The sequence below is a fragment of the Xiphias gladius genome, chromosome 10 (assembly GCF_016859285.1).
Source record: "Xiphias gladius isolate SHS-SW01 ecotype Sanya breed wild chromosome 10, ASM1685928v1, whole genome shotgun sequence".
Classification (NCBI taxonomy): Eukaryota; Metazoa; Chordata; class Actinopteri; order Istiophoriformes; family Xiphiidae; genus Xiphias; species Xiphias gladius.
Window position 1 is genome coordinate 611,451 of NC_053409.1, and position 23,599 is coordinate 635,049.

A 23,599-nucleotide genomic window follows, 5' to 3' on the forward strand; every position below is an offset into this window, starting at 1 on the left:
ACACCAACACAAACAGGTTCTCCAACACTGTAACGTGTTTGTCCTTGAATCTCAGGATTACAGTATTCAAATGTCTCCAAATGTGGTATCCTATACGTAACTACATGTGTTGCACATTTTGGATTATTTATTTATTCAGTAGTATGCACTCTACATTTTCAAAGTTGGAGAAAATCTAGTGATTCGCTTTTTGAAAGTTTAGATATATAACATTAATAGTCTTTCCATGGTCCCTCTCACAATGGAATTGTTCCAAAATGACACGTGCTCCCAGCTTTCCAAAGTTGTATCGGGTGCTTGGATACCTGTATACCAGGTTTCAAGTTTAGTTTAATAATTCTGTATTTGTACTATTCCACAACCTCACTGAAAATATTTTGACAAACTGACCACTCTACTGCAGCACTCATTGGGATTGGTCCAGTGTAGCAATTTTAAAAAAAAAGAAACGGTTAAAATACCATCTTCCAAAACACTAGACACAGACATGTTTTAATGTTCTACTGAGCTGCGTTCTATCATGTTGGGCTGATTTTATTTTGCACAACTTCCTATTTCTTTGATGGATTTCCTGTTTATCTGTCTTTCTCTCAGCCATGAAATTTCTCCAAACTGAACTTCCAGTCTGTTTCGTTCCTTGCCAGTGAAGTTGTGTTATGCATGAATCCAAATGATGGGAAATAAAATTTCCAAAAAGGTCTAGGTTGAAAAAGAGTGAACCTGTTATTTAATACCAAATATTGTTTCTGTGTGTGAACCAAACAAACAATAGTATACTGAATTGATAAGACTGGGTAATGGGTGTGAAGCTCTGCGTAGGAGTAATTACTGAATACCTCTCCTGATGTCTGGGTATGCAGGGGAGGTTTTCACGTGATCTCTGCAATTTCAGCCAAGAGCCTGGTGCTCTGGTGTGAGACACTGTGTTAAATATGATGAATAGGGATTTGGTTTGAAGATTGGCTTGGTGATCAGCGTCTCCTTGTTCTCTCTGCATCAGATGCCTACACTAAGACAGAGGTAACTTACATCTGGACTCGTAATGCCTCCCAGTCAGTAGATGTTGCAGCTGATGGATCCAGACTCAACCAGTACGACTTGGTGGGCCAAACTGTGGGGAAGGAGACCATTAAATCCAGTACCGGTGAGCATCATGCATCATGCATCATCATCGTATTATGCTATTATGTTATCGTTATATTAGTGACATAAAATGGTCTTAAAATGACAATAATATTGTTTATCGCAATTATTTCTGGAACAATATATCATCCAACAAAAGTACTCATTGTGACAGGCCTAGCTGCTGTCATATAATTAACTTAAAATAGTGACCCCTATTTTTATATGTTTTGTGGTTCTGCAGCTTACTCACTCGCAGCTCTCTATGGTCAGTAGTTTAATGGAGCACAGTAGGCCGTTTTTGAAGACAGCTGTCATCCCAGGAGCAAACATCTTTACAGCTGATACCTTGTAATCAAAATGCCTGTATTTATTGGGGAGGATCTGGATCTTCTAGATCCACCGAGGACATTAAATTCTACATTTTTTTCTTAATCTTTTAAACTTACTGGCTACTACATGACTGGAGTTGAGGACACACCTGCCCATGTATCCATATCCCACTTATGAGCTTTATCCCGGTATTGATCATATCATGATGTTTGTATGGAACATAAGTAACAAGAACTTTTGGGTTCTGTCAGAAAAAAGACAGCCTGTACATTGACATTGATCTATAATACCCAGTGATGGGCAAATTACTTCAGAAATGAGATCAGTTACTCAGTACTTATACTTATTCAAAAGGTTTTACATTACTCAACAGCATAAATAATTAGTAATATGGTATAAAGGGTTACAATGCTTGTCGTTATTCAGCCTAGCTCCATTAAGGGTGCCTTTCAACAACTCCGGTATTTACAGTGACACATACAGACATAGAAAAAAAGAAATTGTGGTTTAACAAGTAGCCCGGTTTGTTTAGGAGGTATTTTGCAAATCATCAAAAGCTAGCAAGTGTAATTTATACTTCAACGCTAACAGAGCGTTGTGCATGTGAAACCCCCACTCCCTAGCTTATTTATAGCCTTTTTGGGGGTTTCCACAGAGACTCTGAATCTTTAAGACGCCCATAAAGGACAGGTTTATCTGGGCCTAACTACCTTGTCTTGCCAGAGCATGAGAGGATGCAGACATTGATAAACATGCAGGTGAACACAACTGAACCTCATGATCAGCTGACTTAAGCACACAAGAGTAGTGAGGTTTTAATAGGTAAATGTGACAGAGCTGAGCAGATGATCTATGGTTGAAGTAGCTATCACATAGTTCTGATCTGACAGCTTCTTCATAACCCAATAAGCATCACAGCATTTAGCCCAGAATGGAGAGATCAAGCACCTGATCTCCTGGGAGAAGTTTTTACATCTTTCCCTGTGCCAATTGCCAGTTTGTTCTTGGCCACTTCCTGGGCTTTATGAAGTCTATTCCTAAAGTCATTTATGTAGTCAGTCAAGGTTTGTGGTGGTTATGCATCTTTCCAATTATCCTTCAAAGCCAAACATACATTTTTTGGGGATAAACCCTTTGGTCTCTTGGACAGCCTCCCTAGCCATTTTAAAATTAATCAATCAATCGATTAATTAAATTATTTTGTTGATTATTTTGTCAATCATTGAAACATGGCTACACAGCAACATTCTTGACATTGCCATTGAGCTGGACGCACTAAATTTCTACTGGAATCATCACTGTCCAGTGGGACTCATGGCGTGTTTATATTCACGAGGAAAGGTGCACAAATGCTGTAGTTGTGTCCAAAGACTGTTCTCTGCTGGTGGACTTTACAATCGTGAAGTGCTGGCTATACTATCTGCCGAGAGGGTTCACCTCTGTTGTCATTGTAGCAGTCTACCTGAGAGAGATGTGCAGCAGCATCTGCAATCAACAAACAGCACAGCCCGACGGATTTTTCCATCATTGCTGGTGACTTCATTCATGTAAATTTAAAGACTATTCTGCTGAAATTCCACCAACATGTCAAGTTTTCTTACAAGAAGAGAAAATACATCAGGTCTTGTTTATATCCAAGTTGTTGCTGCTAATGTAAGAGTCCTCACTCTTAATCTTAAGACTGTGCAATGTTTGTATGTTTGTTCTACGTTGCACTGAGGTCTGTGAGGAACAGCATTTTGTTTCCCTGTATGGATGTCAAAGCAAATGTGTGGAAATGGCAGTCAACCTAAACCTGAACCTGAACCCTTTTGCCAGTCTCTGTTCATTTAGGTACATAATGAATGCATTATTGACTTAAGTATTTGATGAAAATGTTCTAAGGCACATTGGCTCTGTTCATGATTATATTTAATGCAGAGTTGCTTTAGAATCCATTCAAAACAATGAAATAAGAAATTCAACTCCTGATCAGACTGACTCTCGGAACACCAAAGGTGGAAAAGAAGTGCAACAGAACCTGCACCACAGACCTGGCTGGGATGCTACGTATCTTGTTCTGGGTATCTTGTTTTCTGATGTATAATAATAATGAGACTAATTATAAAACAAAAAAATATGATAATAAGACTAATAATAATTATCATCATAATAAATATAATTAGTATGAAAGCGACAGGAAGAGAGAGGAGAGAGAGGAAAGCACAAAACTATGGGAGAGAGAAGAAGCCAAGTTAGTGATGAGCATTGATGCCATATGAATGCATAAAGATGGAGAGGAAGAGGAGGAGAGAGGAGCTAGGTGCATCATGGGAAGTCCCTCAGCAGTCTAGGCCTATAGCAGCATAACTAGGGGGTGGTTCAAGCCAAGCCTGAGCCAGTCCTGACTATATTAGCTTTATCAAAAAGTCAGGTTTTAAGCCTACTCTTAAATGTGGAGAGGGTGTTTGCCTCCTGGACCAAAACTGGAAGATGGTTCCACATTAGAGGAGCCTGATAACTGAAGGTTCTGCCTCCTTTTCTACTTTTGGAGACTCCAGGAACCACAAGCAAGCCTACGTTCTGGGAGCACATTGTTCTACTTGGGTAATAGGTACTATGAGCTCTTTCAGATATGATGGTTCCCTACCATTAAGGGCTTTGTAGGTGAGGAGGAGGATTTTAAATTATATCCTAGATTTTACAGGGAGCCAATGCAGAGAAGCTAACAAAGGAGAAATGGGATCTCTTTTCCTAGTTCCTGTCAGTACTTGTGCTGCAGCATTTTGGATCAGCTGGAGAGTGTTTATAGACTTGTTGGGACAGCCTGATAATAAGGAGTTACAATAATCCAGCCTAGAGGTACAAAAGCATGGACTAGTGAAAAAAGGCAGTCCTTGAAGAGTGTTTTATGTGAGAGTTAAAGGACATATCCTGGTCAAAGAGAACTCAGAGATTCTTAACGGTGGTGCTGGACGCCAGGGCAATGCCAACCATAGTAACTTTACCATTAGATAATGGGTTTCTGAAGTGGAAGTTTATGGAGTGTTTCCTAATAATATTGCCTAAAGGAAGCATATATAAGGTGAATAGAACTGGTCAAAGGACAGAACCTTGTGGAACTCTGTCTAACTGGAGTATATGGATGATATATCGTTAATGTGAACAAACTGAAATCGATCTGATTCAATGGGACTTAAACCAGCTTAAAGCGGTTCTTTTAATGCCAGTTAAATGTTCCATGCTCTGTAATAGGATATGATGGTCAATGGTATCAAATTCAGCACTAAGATCTAACAAGACAAATACATAGACAAGTCCTTTGTCCAATGCAGTAAGAAGGTAATTTGTAACTTTCACCAGTGCTGTTTCTGTGCTATGATGCACTCTAAATCCTGACTGATAATCCTCAAATAAACTATTATCATGTAAAGAGTCACACAACTGGTTGGTGACAGCTTTCTCAAGGATTTTTGAGAGAAAGGGAAGGTTAGATGTGGGTCTATAGTTGGCTAAAACTTCTGGATCAAGAGTAGGGTTTTTAAGAAGAGGTTTAATTACAGCTACTTTAAAGGACTGCGGTACATAGCCTGTTAATAAAGACATATTGATTATATCTAGTAAAGAGGTGCTGACTAAGGGTAAAACATCGTAAGCAGCCTAGTTGGGAAGGGGTCTAAGAGACAAGATGGTTTAGATGTAGACATTATTGAAGTTAGTTGGCAGAGAAAAACTGTCTAAGTATATATCAGGTTTTAAAGCTGTTTTTAAGGTTCCTGTGTTTGAAGATCAATCGGTGCTGGTTGGGGGCAGGAGGTGATGAATTTTGTCTCTAATAGTCATGAAAGAAGCTCCTGAAAACGTCACTACTGAGAGCTATAGGAATACATGGATCAATGGAGCTATGACTCTCTGTCAGCCTGGCTACAGAGCTGGAAAGAAACTGAGGGTTGATTGAATTTTCCTTTATTAAAGATGAGTGATAGGCTGCTCAGGCATTACAGAGGCCTTCCTATATGTTTTAAGACTATCATGCCAGGCTAAGCTGGATTCTTCCAGTTTGGTAGAACGCAGTAACCTTTAAAGTTTTCATGTAGTTTGCTTTAATATGTGGGTTTGGGAGTTAAACCATGGAGCTAACCTCCTTTGTTTTATTATCTTCTTTTTTAGAGGGGCAATAGAGTCGAGTGTCATTCTCATTGAGCCTGCAGCTCTATCAACAAGATGGTGAATTTGGGAGGGACTAAAGTTAGCATAGGAGTCCTCTGTTATATTGTAACATGGCAGTGAATTAAGTGCTGATGGAATCAGTTCCTTAAATTTAGCTACAGCTCTATCAGATAGACATCTAGAAAATGCATTCATGCCTAATAGTGTGTAGTCCAGTAAGAGGAAATCAAAAGTTATTTAATAATGGTCTGATAAAAGCGGATTCTGTGAAGAGACTATTAAATGCTCAATTTTGAAGCCATTTGAGTCTGAGATAAACACAGTGGTAAGGCTCATTATCAGCATCCACATGAATATTGAAGTCACCAACTATAATTACTTGATCTGTACTAAGGACTAAACTTGATAAAAATTTGAGTACGGTCCAGGAGCGCGGTACACTATAACTAATAGACCAGGCTTTAAAGTTTTCCATGATGGATGTGTAAGACTAAGAACCAGGCTTTTGAATGAGTTATAATTGAGTTCAGGTTTAGGGTTGATTATTAGACTTGAGTAAAAAATGGCTGCAACTCCACCTGCTCAACCGGTGCCTGGAGGAATGTGAGTATTGATATGACTGGGGGGAGTGGATTCATTAAGGTTAACAGACATCATGACACAGCCAGGTTTCAGTGGGACTAAATATATCAATAGGATGTTCTGATGTTAGATCATTTACTAATATGGCTTTGGATTGGAGTGATCTAACGTTTAAGAGTCCATATTTAATTCTCTTATTTTCTTGTACTTCTGCAGTTGTGGTCTAATTTTTATTAGGTTTCTGTGTTCAACTCCTCTTCTGTTTATTTCTGAGTTAATTAATTTAGGTGTTATCTGACCATTGTTTTACAGTTATGTACATAAGTATTTATTCATTTAATTTTTGTAATTTGTCTCTGTCCACCACTATAATGGATCTGAAACGAAGCCATCAAGATGTGATTGAAGTGTAGACTTTCAGCTTTAATTCAAGGGGTTTAAAAATATCCCATTAACTGTTTAGGAATTACAGCCATTTTATACATAGTCCGTCATTTTCAGAGGCTCAAAAGTAATTGGAAATTGACTGACTGTTTCACGACCAGGTGTGGCCTGGTCAGGTGTGACCTGTTCCCTCATTATTTCATGACAAATGAAGCAGATAAAAGGTCTGGAGTTGATTCCAAGTGTTGAATTTGCATTTGGTGGCTGTTCATGGGAACTCTCAATATTATATTTTTAATAATAAAAAACAAAACAACCCTATCAGACATATGGCAGAAACTTTAGGCGAGGCCAAATCAACAAACTGGTCCATTATTAAAAAGAAGGAACTGGTGAGCTCAGCAAACACCAAAAGGCCTGGAAGATCACAGAGGACAACTAAAGTGGATAATAACAGAATTATCTCCCTGGTGAAGAAAAACCTCTTCACAATATCTGGCCAGGTCAAGAAGATTCTGGAGCAGGAAGGTGTAACATTGTCAAAGTGGACAATCAAGAGACGCCTTCATTAATGTAAATACAGGGGATTTACCACAAGGTGCAAACCACTGGTAACACTCAAGAACAGAAAGGCCAGATTAGACTTTGCCAGGAAACATTTAAAAAAGCCTGCCCAGTTCTGGAACGAGATACTTTGGACAGATGAAACCAAGATAAACTTGCACCAGAATTATGGGAAGAATGATCCAAAGCCACCACATCATTTGTCAGACATGGTGGAGGCAGTTTTATGGCATGGACATGTGGGCAAGGGTCACTGGTGTTTATTGATGATGTGACTTCTGATAGAAGTAGCAGGATTAATTCTGAAGTGCATATTGCTATACTATATGGGGCACTATGTATAAAAATGGCTGTAATTCCTAAACAGTTAATGCGCAATTTTTGTCAAACCCCTTGAATGAAAGCTGAAAGTCTGCACTTCAGTCACATCTGGATGGCTTTTTAAAATCCATTGTGCACAGAGGCCATATTATGAAAATCGTGTCACTGTCCAAATACTTATGTACCTAACTGTACATCATTTTTAGTAGCTTTCTGTTCCAATGTCAATCATCCTACCACATTTTGCAGCCCATCTCCTCCGTACTGCTCTCCCGTCTGTCAGTGTTCATTTATACGCTTTTTACACCAAAATTTGCCCGTATATGCAAGTTTTTTTAAACACAGGTAAACCTGCTAAAAACATGGTGATTGACTCTTTTCTCATTGTCATTAGATGACTTTGCCTTTCTGTTTTGTTTTATTTCGGTGTGTCACGCAGGGCTACTAAAGAGTAGAAAGCGGCATGGAGGCCAATGACTATGTTACTGTGGTTACTTTTTTATATTTTTTACTTTAGTCTCTTCAAACTCAATGCCGATTGAATGATGTTTGAGTGCTGCTTGAAAACTGATGGAATTTGTGGCTGAAATTGCACTTAGAATGTAAAAAACAACCAATGTTTGTGGCTGTTTACGCACCAACATCCGCATCAGCTTCGAAGTGTGTCATAGAATTGCGCCTGAGAAGGGGCAAAAATTAGTGTGTCCACCTGGGTGTCATGTTCCCATCACTGCCGATTGGAGCTGGAGCCGATAAATACCCACAGAGTCATTTGACCCAGGAATTAATGCCAATTGTAGCCGTTTCGACAACATGGGCAACTTTCTTAAAGTCATGCCTGCAAAACTCCCTTCATCTTGTTGCCTCAGTGACTCATAGGATGTGTGTCCTAAAGAGGCTGGCACTGTGGTTTAATGACAAACTGCGTGCCTTAAGATGTACATTCCATGGGTGAGCAGATGGGCAATCAAGCGACTGTAAAGGGGGGCAATAAATCATGGCAAAGCAGGCAGAGAATGAATGAACTGTGACATCTCATAGAACTTTTACCTTACTTAGCCCTCTCCTGCTGCACATTATCAGTAGCTCTCTCTGCTCTTGTTTTGTTCCCCTTGACTTTAAAGAGGCCATAATCAAACCATTCCTCAAAAAATGAAATCTCTCTCTAGATGTACTCAGTAACCACAGACCACCAATCTCTACTTCCTCTCCTAAACACTGGAAAGAATAGTTGCATCTCAGCTCACTATCTTAATTCAAATTGTCTCCTTGAGACTCTCCAGTCTTGGTTTAGCCTTTCCAGTTCATCAGGACTGCCCTCACTAAGAAAGTCAATGACCTCCGTCCCACCTCCGACCTTGGCCTCTCTTCAGTTCTTGTTCTGCTTGATCCACGATAGCCATGATAGCCATGATAGCCATGATAGCCATGATACCAGAACCATTCTACATAACACATAACAAAAACAACTGGCCGTCACCTTCAACTCATCACTTTTATTTGATAAACACCTCAGTTATGTCACAGAGGTGGCATTCTTCCATCTCCACCACAATTTTAACTGTCAGAAGCAGAAATTCTCATTCGGGCATTCATCCTTTCCAGACTCCATTTTTGTAATTCGCTGTTCTACAATCTTCTGCACTGCCACACAAAAAGACTCCAGCTCCAGCTGCCAGAATTCTCATAGGAATTAAACTATTTGAACACATAACACAAATTATGTCTTCACTTCACTGGATCCCCATTTCATTCAGGTCAGACTACAAGCTGTTCCTTTTCACCTACGAAACTCTTCATGGACTAGCATCATCCTACCTGGCAAAGCTTCTCAGTCCCAACATTCCTCTATGTACACACAGGTCACAGGATACAGGCTTGCATAACCATCCCAAAGATTAACTACAAGGGCACTCAGTAGAATGCATACCTCCGCCAAGGCCAATGTCAAACAACATGCACCAGACTTCTGAGAAAAAAATTAGATTCACAGTAAATGATTTGGATTTGCCCCAAAATGTAATGAGGTCTTCCATGGCTAATGCCCCATCCCTCCACCAAGTTCAGTGCAAATCAGTTCAGTACTTTTTGTGTAATCTTGCTGACAAACAAACCAACAGACAGACACGGGTGAAAACAGAACCTCTGTTTGGCATTTTCATACCAAGCTCTACTACTATGGAATTATTTACCACACTGAGTTATGAGTGTGTTATGCACCTTTAATTAATCTACTGATACTGTCCACAACTGTACCTAACAGAGTCTACTGAATGTGACCATCCTCACTCAGCTGGACTCAGCTGCTTTTGTACATTCACATGATCCCTCTTGTCTTCAGGTGAATACACAGTCATGACAGCTCACTTCCATCTGAAGAGGAAGATCGGCTACTTTGTGATTCAGACATATCTACCTTGTATCATGACAGTCATCCTCTCCCAGGTCTCCTTCTGGCTCAATCGAGAGTCAGTGCCAGCCAGAACTGTCTTTGGTGAGTCTTTTCATTTTAATTTTTTACTCTATTCACACTTTTCACACAGAAAGAAAATAGATGTATTCTATAAATGGCTGTATTGCATATCTCCTTCCATGTACACTGTATTCAGTAGTCACATGATCCCCTCTGTAAACCAGCATTAAATCACACTATTTACAAAATCTTGAATGTAAAAGACAAAATACAGATGAGTATATATCACGTAATTCTTAAGATCTGTGAAATTTATATTTTAAGTTATGACTAAATATCAGTATTAAGTGAGGCCAGCATTTTGCTTTGAAAATGAATTAATACTGTTAAACTTGTGCCACGTTGTTAGGTTTACATATTTAATTGCATCTGACTAGCTCCATTTAGGTACAATTTATAGTTCAGTTGAGAATGAAAAAAAGCCCTGCGTTTAACAGCGCAAGGGCCTATGTTGGTGGGGGCATGACGTTAAGGTACCAATGAAACAGTGAAATACAGTCCAGAAAGTTCTGTTTGAGTGACAGATTAATGCATTTAAAGGTTTATCAGATACCAAAACAAAGCACAGCAGTTTGTAATACTCATGGACAGGATTTCACAACTCTGGAAAGTCATCACAGCAAAAACTGTTTTATCTTTCATCATGATGATCAGGAGGTAAACAGTAGAAATAGCACGGTCATAGTACAAATAATCTACCAGGAATGTGTACTTGGATATGTTTGTTTGGTAAAAATGGGTTCTGGCTGGATGATGCCACATTGCGTCGCAGCAAAGTCGAGCCTAGTTAAACTTATTTGCTGGTCGAGCATGTGTGCTTTATTTGCTGGAGCTCCCTGAATTGGAACCCTCTCTTCACTGCTGGACTGGCTCAATTCAGATTAGTGAGGGGGCTTCATTTTTTCACACAGGGCTACTGTCAGTCTTAACGCAGCCTTACACCTATTGGGAATGTGAAAATGGCTTTGTAAAATGCTGGGTTGCTTTGCACTAGGTGTGTATCAGACCGTGTTAAACAAGTACGTGGTTGTTTTGCCATTTAGGAGTCCCTGGGATCAAATGCTAGAAGTACCACAATGTGCTGCATTCTTTGAAAGTTTGACTTTCATGGCAATATTTGAACCAGCAAGCTTATAATACAGTATACTGTACGTTGATTGAAAAGATTGACTATTCAGTCTCATTTTGATGAATGTGTTTCATGATATGAATTAAGTGTCTGATTAGCGTTATTGAGATAGCATCAGACGCTTAACGTCAGAGATGTGGGTTTAAACCTCACATTAATTGTAGTTTCATTGTGGAACGGTGACAGTTGGCCCGTTCTGAAAAATGTTTTTGATGGTGTCAACTGTGTCCCAACTCATCAGAGGAAGACATTATATGGTGATAGCTTTTCATATTTCTCAAAGCCAGAATTTGTAATCCTTCTCAGAACTGTGCAATTTAAATGAACAAAGTAAAACACCATTACAAAGATGGGCACAGAAACAACCCTTTCCACAGGGGCCATAGCTACTAAAAATTGTTTGAAAAAAATGACATCATTTCAAAAACTGTAAAAAAAAAAAAAAAAAAAAACAAACAAGTAAGCTTTACATGTATTATTCCAAACATTTTCGGTATGAAAGAGAGCATGTTTTATCGTGTTGAGGATACATTACATTTTTGGGCCTATAAATTGGAAAACCTGTCAAATATTATTTTATTTATGTCCAATGTACCATCACTTTGTTCACTTTGTTCGTAGGCAACACTACAAATGTAGCATGTAACACACACACACACACACACATATATATATATATATATATATATATATATATATATATATATATATATATATATATATATATATATAAATATGTATAAAAGATATTGTATATGCAGTACATTCAGAAAGTATTCAGACCCCTTCACTTTTTCTCACATTTTTTTATGTTGTAGCCTTATAATAAAATTGTATAAATTCATTTTTCCCCTCATCTATACTCAATATCCTGTGATAAAAGAGCCAAAACATAATTTTAGAATTTTTTGCAAATTTATTAAAAAGGAAAAACTGAAATATCACATTGACATAATTATTCAGAGCCTTTACTGAGTACTTAGTTAAAGCACCTTTGGCAGCAACGACAGCCTCAAGTCCTCTTGGGTATGATGTGCTTTGCACGCCTCGATTTGGGGATTTTCTGCCAGTCTTCTCTGCGGATGGGGACCGTCGATGGACAGCCATTTAAGGTCTCTCCAGAAATGTTTGACTGGGTTCAAGTCAGGGCTCTGGCTGGGCCACTAAAGGACATTCTCAGAGTTGTCATGGCCCAGTCTGAGGTCCTGAGCGCTCTGGACCAGGTTTTCGTTAAGGATATCTCTGTACTTTGCTCAGTTTACCTTTCCCTCAACCCTGACCAGTCCCCCTGTCCCTGCAGCTGAAAAACAAACCTACACTAGGATGCGGTCATCACCATGCTTCACCGTTGGGATGGTATTAGGCAAGTGATGAGTAGTGCATGGTTTCCTCTAGAATTGAGGCAAAAACAGTTTAATCTTGGTTTCATCAGACCAGAGAATCTTGCCTCTCATGGTCTGAGAGTCTTTTAGGTGCTTTTTTGTAAACTCCAAGCAGCTTTTGTTTGTCTTTCACTGAGGATAGGCTTCCATCTGGCCACTCTGCCATGAAGCCCAGATCGGTGGAGTGCTGCAGTGATGGTTGTCCTTCCGGAAGTGTCTCCCATCTCCACACAGGATCTCTGTAGCTCAGCCAGAGTGACCATCGGGTTCTTGGTCACCTCTCTTACCAATGCCCTTCTCCCCAGATTGCTTTGGCCGGGCGTCCAGCTCTAGGAAGACTCCTGGTTGTTCCAAACTTCTTCCATTGAAGAATTATGGAGGCCACTGTGCTCTTATATATAATATTTTTTCGTAGCCCTCCTCAGATTTGTTCCTCAACACAAGCCTGTCTCTTAGCTCTGCAGGAAGTTCCTTCAACCTCATGACTTGGTTTTTGCTCTGATCTGCATTTTCAGGTGTGAGTCCTTATATAGACAGGTGTGTGCCTTTCCACACCATGTCCAATTGAATTTACTACAGGTGGAGGAGCTAAATTTCAAGTGTCATAGCAAAAGGTCTGAATACTTATATCAATGTGATATTTCAGTTTTTTCTTTCCCACTGTATACACACACACACACACACCCATACACACACAAACACACACACACACACACACATTATATATATATATATATATATATATATATATATATATATATAGATATATATATATATACATACGATTCAGCTGATGTTTGTATTTTAAGACCCAAAGTTGCTCTTCTGGTTTTTGGGAACTTCTAGACTTCTATAGATGGTAATTTATTTACAATATTTATCTAAATATTTAGATAAATACCTCAAAGAGACTTTGGGTTGTCTTTTGTCCAAAGACCCCAAAGTCTTCTAACCAGAAATAATCTAACTCTTGACTTCACCATTTGTGTTTCCAGGTAATGACTTTGGCTTCTGTGGGTAGTTTAAAGTATAACATTAAGAAGACTCAGTTGGTTTTAAATTTTTCCACCCTCAAGGTAATTACTCTGGAACAACCGTGTAATTTCAGGCAGGAAATCACAACATCTGAAGTATACTCTAGAGGGAATTATTAAGAAGCAAAGTTTGAAACGGTGAATGAAGAGGAATTTTCCAGTAATTAGTGATGGTGATTTCCTGGACCTTACTATTAACCTATTAATACTCCATAAATGAAAAGATTTCACACTGATATTACCCAGAATAATTGGGTATAATAAAGAATATTACTCTCATACAACCATGTTCCCAATTTGTCAGATATTTTCAGCAGAATTATGACAGTGAGAAATCTTTCTGATATATTACCACTATGATGTGTCCTATTACAACCCCGTTACAAAAATCAAACTCTGATATTGGCATGGTGGTTTTGCATTTTCCCACACTGATACAATGGAATTACACTGAAACTACCATCTGTTGTCTCCAGGTAAGAAATCACAGCATATGAAGGAGACTTTTGATAGAATTACCTTAAAGCATATCTAGGAAAGTTTAAAATGAAAGACGTTAAACTACCCTTTATTTTCTAGTAATTTTGATGTGACTGGATTGGAATATTGTGTGAGCCACTGTCCACATCCTCACACTAGTGGTCGTTCTGATGCATGTACATGCATGCGTGCATGTACAACATACACAGGATCAACACACAGTTTCATGTGGTACAGTTGTCCTTTTATGGTGATATTGTTCTATCGTAGTTGTTTAGGGTTTTAATGTTTTATTGTCTGCTTATGTTAATGCAAGATTAAAATACATCTTGTTATTTTCTTGATAGTCCTATGCTTTCCAAGATAGTTGCAGTAAGACTCCCCTGGCCCAGTTGGCAGGGGAAGGGAAGGGAATAGAAAGCTGTCTCCACCTCAGAGTGTGATTCCTGAAGTGCCACTCAGCAAGGAAATTAATCTGCAGCTGCTTCTTATAACTTCAAAGAAATTCAAGGCTGAAATCATCTTATTGTAGCAAGTTTAAATTTGTATTTCAGTTAATTCTAATTGTCAGGGTACGATCCATGGCAGACTGGACTTTCACTGATGTATGTAAAATGCAGAGAGGGAGCACAACAACAACAACATATTAGAGCACGATTCATTACATCATTCTCGCAATAAATACTAACTTAATGAAACTGCTAATGTTTGGTTTTTGTTGAAGCAAAAGGGTAGGATTTAGATTCCATTCTTTACTCATGATGCTTTTGTATTACTGCTGACATTTTATTGGACTGATATACATTATGAGGTGTTGAGTCCATCTATTTTTAGGTATTTGTGTATTTTGACATGGGGACCAAATAATGAAATACACCACACGTCAAGGAATGAGAAGATTTTATGCCTACAAAAGGCCTGGGACTATCACCTGAGAGAAAAGAGGCACGGCTAATGGGATGTGGAAGGCGTGGATGACCAGCGCTTGACCCCACACGATGGGATTGTCCACTATAATATCTGTAATTAAAGAAATCTGATAAGACAGGCAAAACAACAGACACATTAATGGCCCTGCAATCCTAAACTAAGTGTGTGATTTGGGTACACACACATGCACAAACAATTCTCAGGGTGTGCGCTCCTGGATGAGGAGCCCCCTCCTTTCTCTGTAACAAGGGGGTAGCCAATTTAAAGAAAAGTCGTCTGTTCTCTGGACTCTTACCTTTGATGTCTCTGGGTACATCTCATTTCCCTTGATTGCATACACGTTTCCCTCACTTGTGTATTTTTCCTGCATCTTAGTCCCTCTCAGGAAAGGTGCAGGGACGGATGCACGGATAAGATGTGAGGATATGTTTTTGGAGAAATGAAATGGCCTTTACTCTGAAGCGATGTCTGTTTCTGATGACAGTGGCACACCTGGGTCAGCTTTTAAAGCTGTCTTGCACATTTTGTTGGTTTGGAAATTGTATTTGCCTATATATACACTGTCCAAATATAATTATTACACACACTTATCACTGTCGGCACAGCATTCTTTATGTATGTTTGAATATTTTTAAAGTTAGTTTAGTTCGACAAACATCTGTACATTTATTAAAAACGTGCATTCTGTATTTATACTACTCAAACCACAGTGTGTAAATGTTCTTCACTGCTCAGACACTGAATGTACGTGAAACACGTCTACTGGCAGCAACACAATTTTTAATTGAATAATTACTTACATCTGCATTTATGGATATTCAGTTTGTGATTTCATTATCCAGTAATCTAGTATTCTGTCTCATTTCGGATACTTCTGTTAGTACCTTTGCATGCAGAACACTGTCTACACTCTGTACTTGCCTATGTACTATGTACTTGACAGGGTAATGTTGTCTCAAATCGAACATGGCTGTTGTACATTTACTGGAAATGACAATCGCGAAATTTGACTGCAATTATCACCCGCCAAAATATCTGCCAGCTTGTTTGATCACTTTACTTAAAAAGTAAAGCCTGTGCCCCTCTTTCAAGTGACATGGAAATTACATGGCCATCGGCACCGACGACACAGGCTGAAAACGTAAGGATATGTTGATTTACATATTGTTTTTGTTTTGATCTACGTAGCCCATAGACTAGACCATTGTGCAGCATTACCCTTCCATCAAACTTACCTAATAAACAAACTGCCATCTAAAGTTACAATTCTCTGTACCCTAGCTACACTGATCATTACATAAAAGCATATAACAGCACAACAGTGTATGTATAGGTGTCAGAATAAATCTACATTCATGTACTACTGTCTGATAATAACTTGCTGTAGTAATGCAAAGTGGAAATGTAAAAGAAAACATTTGTAACCCACTGCCTACTATTATGCTGTATTACCCATACTAACTTAATAAACCATCATTTTTAGTCTTAATTGTCTATGTTCTAATTGGTCTTCACGCCAACATATAGTCACAATATAAGAGTGAAAGCAGAGGCAACAGAATAAACATCAAAATAGATGTTATTCATGACCTATTCATGTATGCGCTGTATATTGCATTTAGCATGCTACAGTCATTCAAAGTGCAATGCAAGAGAAAACACATTCTTTAAACATTAAAATAAATTTAATTGAATTTTATTTAAAGAGAATTATGTATTATGTTGTTTGTTTTTCTTTCTCCAGCCTCCAAACCCCAGGCAGTACTGCCAGCTAAATGCTACAGTGCCAGTACTGGCAATGTACTTTGATGGTCAAAGTGACCTGGGAGTGGACTTCTGTGTCTCCAGGGCATAACTTCAATGCTCTGATGGCTGTCCTTCGCACAATCTGTCACCATGGCTAGGGACCCATCATTTAGACGCTGGTCTTACTATTTTGGTTAGTCAGTGGTACTTCATACTTCATTGTGGCTTGGGCCTTTGACATGCCCAGAGCCACATCCGTATGAAGACACCAACAGAGGATGCAGACTGTTACCTGAATAGAAAACTATTCAGTTTCAGGCCATCTGCGACCACACAGCCAAGTTCATCGATGTGTTCATTGGTTTCCCAATGAAATTGGTCAATTGGTTTCCCAAGCCCCATTTATTATCTACAGAAATACCCTCCACTAGATTTCTGCATCATTGGAGCTGGTGGCCATTCCTGCCTCAAACAAACCATCACCCTCATGACCCCCTTACAGACAGCCTCTCAACAATCAACTAAAAGTTGGCTTTAATAGTCACCTGTCTAGATTTGGCAGTCATTTTTAGGTCATTGTGAGGCAAGAAAACGTGTGAAAACCCCAAATTTGACTCCTAGTAACAAGAGCACATGTTTGGGTCGTTTTTTACCCTGACTGAGGAAGAAGGCACAACGATGCTTCTCTGTTGCTGAAGCCTTGGAACAGATCCTGGACGTGAGGGGTGATGATTGCAACTTCTCCTCAGGTGAAAGTGGTGAGGACAGTGAGGAAGAACGTTGAATGTTGCCATTTTGAGCTTTGATTCAATCCCACTGAGGATGTTTGTGATGAGTAAGTGAATTATTTTATTTCCATCAACTCTGCACGGCACAGCACATCATATTGCTTTCTAGAGCTCATACTTCCGTCATGAACAGGGGTGATTCTACGATCAGACCTTAATGAGAATGTGACATGCTTACAGTGCCTTGCAAAACTGTTCAAGCCCCCCAAATCACTAATTTCAGTAGATACCATTTAATACATTTACACATCATATGATATTTAATTTGCAACAATAATATATATGATGAATTACTAGTAAGTAACATGAGTTTTACACCACAAAATATTTTTCAAGAAAATGAAAAATGGAAAATGCTGTTTTCAGACATATTCAACCCCTTTCATTGTATTATCCCAGTAATATAATTTGATTGCACTTTCTGTTCATCAAAATTAAGTCCATTTTATGTTTGGGTTTGAACACAATAAACTTTAAAAAGACCTTTATTGTCTCTTCTTTTCTTACAATTCACACTGACTTTCCAAACTGATGGATGTGGGGGGCAGAGAGGGCCACAGCGACATTCCAGACTGATGGGCCACTACCTTTGACAGTGGGGAAGGGCACTATTAACAATGTGTTGACACCTACTTCACCATATTCACTGTGTAGGCCACTTGGCTTTGAAAAAAATAGTGTCACTCCAAAGTTCCAACACTTTAGTAGTCAAACCACATGAAATTTCTGAATGATTTAATCACCTATGTGTAGCCAACACCTATGTTGGCTATGTCTTAGATGTTGCACTCAGACAAAATGGTGGCAGTATACCATACTGCAAGTGGTAACGTATTTAAAAGGAACTTATTTCATTTCAAGATTACTACATTGATTGTCATCTATATTGTGACAAGAGTCACAATATAGATGACAGTTTAGTCTGATCAACCCACTCAATCAAGATCAATGCACAGGTAATGAAAATAGCTGTCCCAAACATCTAGTGTTTCCCTTATTCTGTGGCTATACAGGCATACATTTCCCTGTCAGTCAAATTGCTTTATATAGCAATGTTCTTAATAATGGAAAAACTATTATCCCAAATGCTACCTTCAAGAACAAAACGACCAGAGTTTGTGGATACCTGTTTTTCACACCCCTGCTTGCCGCGGTTATGCATCTAAAGCCCTGGCTAGCTGGGTCCCAGATCTACGTCAGCCAGCGGCACTCCCAGAGAATAACCATTACTCTGAGTTTGGCTAAATATGAGCATATGTAGCACTTTGGGACCAATGCTTTTTAGATAGGTATATTATATAAAAATGTCAAGACATGTCAAACTACCTCAAAAAAAAGTGGCTGCCAGGCGTCAGACTCCAGAGTGTTAATAAAGTTCATCACATCTTAAAGATCTGCAGTAACAACAATAACAGACAGACCAAATAAAGAGTTACTTTTTTGTTATGTGTTTAATAATTTCTTTGGATTTCATGGAGGTTTTGGCTGTGTCCTGTTCTGGGGTAACCACGGGGGGGGTACAACCACCCCCACATCCATATGAGGCAATGAGGACAACAGCCTGCCCCCAACTGCCTCACCCATCAAACTGTAACTGTTAGAAGATGTGACAGTGGTCTCCAGTGGAAAGTATGCTCAGTTGGGTTGAGCTCAGGTGACTGACTTGGCCCTCGAGGAATATTCCATTCCTCTGCCTTGAGAAGCTCTTGGGTGGCTTTTGCAGTACGTTTTGGGTCATAATCCATCTGTACTGTTAAGCACTGTCCTATCAGTTTTGCAGCATTTGGCTCAATCTGAGCAGATAGTATAGAACTATACACTTCAGAATTCATCCTACTTCTGTCAGCAGTCACATCATCAATAAACAGTGGTCACCCAGTTTCATTGGCAGCCATACATGCCCATGCCTCCACCATGTCTGACAGATGATGTGGTGGCTTTGGATCATGAGCCGTTCCTTTCCTTCTCCATACTCTTCTCTTCCCACCATTCTGGTACAAGTTAATCTTGGTTTCATCTGTCATAAGAATCTTGTTCCAGAACTGATCAGTCTTTTTTGGTTTTTAGTTTTGTTTCCTGGCAAAGTCTAATCTAGTTTTTCTGCTCTTGAGTGTTACCAGTGATTTGCAGCTTGTGGTAAATCCCCTGTATTTACAATCACAAAGGTTTCTCTTGATTGTAGCTTTTGAGAATGATTCACCTTCCTCCTCGAGTGTTCTTCTGGCTAGATGTTGTGAAGAGGTCTTTCTTCACCAAGGAAAGAATTCTGTGATCATCTCCTTTAGTTATCTTCTGTGGTCTTCTGGGCGTTTCGGTGTTGCCGAGCTCACCAGTGCATTCCTGATTTTTAGGACTGTACCAGATTGTTGATTTGACCTCTCCTAAAGTTTCTGCCACCTGTCTGATAGGTTTGTTTTGTTTTTTCAGCCTAATGATGGCGTCCTTCATTTGCATTGACACCTCTTTGGACCACATATTGAGAGTTCCCACAGCTATCAAATGCAAATTCAACACTTGGAATCAAGTCCAGACCTTTTATCTGCTTAAACTGTCGGGGGAACAGGCCACAACTGATTGTCAGTCAATTGTCTAATTACTTTTGAGCCTCTAGAAAAAGGGGGCTAAGTACAAAAATGGCTGTAATTCCTAAATAGTCAATTTTATATTCTTATTAAACCCCTCGAATTAAAGCTGAAAGTCCACACTTCAGTCACATCTTGATGGCTTCGTTTCACATCCATTGTGGTGATGTACAGAGGCAAAATTACAATAATTTCACTGTCCGAATACTTATGTACCTAACTGTATATGATGCGAAATGTAAGGTATATACAATTATCCTTGGTTATTTTGTGTTTTGAGCACTGTACACTCAGTGTGCATCAAACATCATGAATAATAAACTGTGTGAAATGGCGATAGCCAGTATGTAGTAATAAGTACTAGTAATAGCGCAAAAAATCTAAATTGGCCAAAAATGACGTTTGATTATTCCTTAAAAAAATACTTGGGTTCAAACCATTAATCCATTATTTTTGTGCATTTTGTCCATAAGAGGGCAAACCAATACAACAACAGACATAACTACTTGGGTGCATATTTTCGAGATGCGCCCTCAGGTTGCTAGTGCTGGAATGCTATGCTACTTTTACATAACTTGCATAGAACTTGATCTCAAGGTTCCACAATGTTGCCATCTAATGACCGAAATCTGAAATACTTTCCAGACGGGGCTTTTTAGGTATCAGAGAATCTGTAATGCTGGGCAGGGGGGGCTCTGTGCTGCTGAGCTCTGTGATGTAAGGGCAGCTTGGAGGATCAACATCTCTGATACCCATGCTTCCTTCTTGGGGCTCCGACCCCTTCTAGGAAAAGCTAGGCGAGTCCTCAGGAAAGGGGACTGCTCAAGGTCTTCATGGTAAGGATCAGGAAGCTGGTCGACTTGAGAGCAGGAGCATGCAGGTGGCTAGCTGGCTCAGGAGCAGGACCAGGCAGGAGGCTAGCTGACTGGGAGGCTGGCTAGAGAATAGCATGCTGGTGGCTAGCAGACCAGGGTGTAGGCTGAAGGCTTGCGTGCTGGTGATTAGCATGCTGGAGGCTAACAGGTCATAGGCTAACCAACTAAGAAGCTGACTGGAGACTAACAGAGTCTTTGGCTGATGGAGCTGGCTGCAGGCGGATGATCCCCAGACTACAGGTCGGGAGTTAGCTAACTGACAGACTGAGAGCCAGCAAGCTTGGCAGCAGGGTGGAGGCTTGTGGGCATTGAGACTTTATGACTGGGATTCAGGCTGGTGGCTAGTCACCTGGAAGACAGGCTGGGAATAAGGAGTGTTTCAAAAGTCCTTAAGCCTCTCAGGCAATGAACTCCCCAACCATGGCTGTTTGGAGACCACCGTGGCGAGCCACCCTCAGAGCCACCTCTGTGATTTCTGCTCTGCATAAATGTACACAAGCGTATAAAACAAATCATACAGTTCATACTCAAACAGAACATCTGCTGGGTCCATACTGGTCGGTTTGAGTTGTAATGTTCAATGACTTCTGGACCCAAATGCAGATATAAACGGGGGCAGGCTGGATGAGTGAAGTGACTATTTAATGAGTGAAATTAACTTGCAGTTATACAGGTGAACAAGATCGCAGACAGGAATCCAGGAATACAGGTAGTAGGAACTAGCAAACTGAGGAACAAAACTGACAATCCAATGTAGGGAGAAACACAAATGAGCAAACACAGACGAACTGACAAGGAGTGAAGGGAACACAGAGACTTAAATATATTAGTGAGGGGAGGACAATAGGACACAGATGAAACTAATTGGGGGGGGGGGCAAGCAATCAAAAAAGGTGGGAAAACACAAACACAGGAAGAAAAACTCAGGTCACGACACCCTCGGGTTATTGGTGCTTACTGATTTACCAAATGCTACATTATCTCGCCTTGACCAAAAAGACAAAAAGGGCTTTTCACGATAATATGGAGGTATTTTTAGATTTTTTTTAACATCAACAACATTTGAATACATACATATAAAATTTCATTTTTATAAAAACGGATATGTTTTATCAGCTTTTTCTCTCTGGAATGCTTCAAGGAAATCAATCAAACTGAAAAACTGAGGGTAAGTTTGTCCTAGCAGAAATTATATATAATCCACAGATAGTCTGCAATCTGAGTGATAGACATCAGTTTTTTCTTTAACCCTTTGCAGGTCCATTCTCTGAAATTGTTTATGGTTACGCAGCCCCTGAAGTGAGCCAGCAACTGGGATCTGGAAACCTTGCTCTCACCTTGCTGCCATGAGAAGTAAGCAAGCTTATAAATCCATTTTGGTGTGAACAGTTCCAGGGATCCTCGAGTCTGCTGCTTCACAGCTAAATGGGAAGAAAAATGCCAAAAAGTCAACCTTTTTTGCTTCAAAGTTCCACATATGGAGGGGGAAGAATTTAAATGTTTTTTTTTTTTTTTTTGAGAGGGATGTATCTGACAGAGAGGACGCCCACTGACATTTGGAAGCTTAAAGCATTGCCCAAGCAGCAGAAGCAGCCCCTAGGGGCATGAAACAGCTACATTGTGCCACGAGCCTTTAAGTTCCCACTTTGCTGTTAAACAGTAATAAAACGTGTAAAATCTCAACTTTTTCCCATTGAAGCTTAATATTTGGAGATGAAGAGAGTTTAAAAGTCATTTTTGCTTTTTTGTACAAAGGGAATCAATGGCCAAAAAGGACATCAGCATTCATCTGTAAGCTTCACCAGCCTAGCAGGCAAGAAGAACTGGGCAGCGGAGCAGCAGCAGGGGTTTCCGCCCGCTTCCTCAGGCAAAAACGAGGCCCTGGATGAAACGTGAATTGATGGCCGGTGCTAAAAATAAGCAGAAGAGCGATATCAGAGAAACAAAGGCAGGCTGATGCAGTTAAGTAGCTTTTATTGAAGAAAACAAGGCTTACAGGTAGATGGTTGGATAACCAGGCAGGTCAGTAGACAGACAGTCAGGCTTCTCCGCTTGAGGAACACAAGGAAACATAACCGGGAACAAAAGCAGACAATCTGACAAAGACTGGGGACACAGGGGTGGTACAATAGTGCAGGGCTTACTGGGGAAGTGAGAACAGGTGAATGGGCACAAGGAGGAAGGTCTGAGAAAATCCAGTGGGTGACTAGAGGAAGGCAGGTCTGGGGGAAATGAGGGGAGAAACAGAGGCTGGAGACAGGGGGCAGAGGGGAACAGGAGCAGCTAGTGACACAGATAGCCAGCAATTGGATAGAATACTGTCAAATTTGCCTGCTAACTTCCTGCCATGCCCGTAGAGACAGGATGAAAGAGATGACCAAAATGTTTGCAAACTATCATTCCTTTATGATTCACTTGTACATAGCTTATAGTTTCATGTGAAAACTGTTTATGTATGTCATTTAAGTTATTGTTGGCTTAATAAATTGTATACAGAAAAAGTTTGACCTCACTCATTTTTAAAAAAATATGATGTAATAAAAAGAAAGATATTTATTAGAAAGAGTGTATTGAAAAACAACTATTATAGGTCTGGAAAATAAAACTGGAACTCAGCTAATTCAGGCTTCTGCAGCCCTAATATTGCAACCAACACAGAGCAGAATCCCTGAAAAACTACAAACTGATACGGGCAAAGAGTTTTTAGCACATCTTTTTCTCAACC

General features: G+C 39.7%; 1 protein-coding gene across 1 annotated transcript in view; it reads left to right on the forward strand.

Moving 5' to 3' along the window:
* Nucleotides 1–23,599, forward strand: part of gabra2a (gamma-aminobutyric acid type A receptor subunit alpha2a) — a 65,113-nt gene that overhangs the window by 30,947 nt on the left and 10,567 nt on the right. Inside the window, exons 8-9 of the mRNA XM_040137252.1 lie at nucleotides 1,001–1,144; nucleotides 9,797–9,949. Of these exons, the coding sequence (XP_039993186.1) occupies nucleotides 1,001–1,144; nucleotides 9,797–9,949 (297 nt within the window). The remainder of the gene's footprint in view (nucleotides 1–1,000; nucleotides 1,145–9,796; nucleotides 9,950–23,599) is intronic.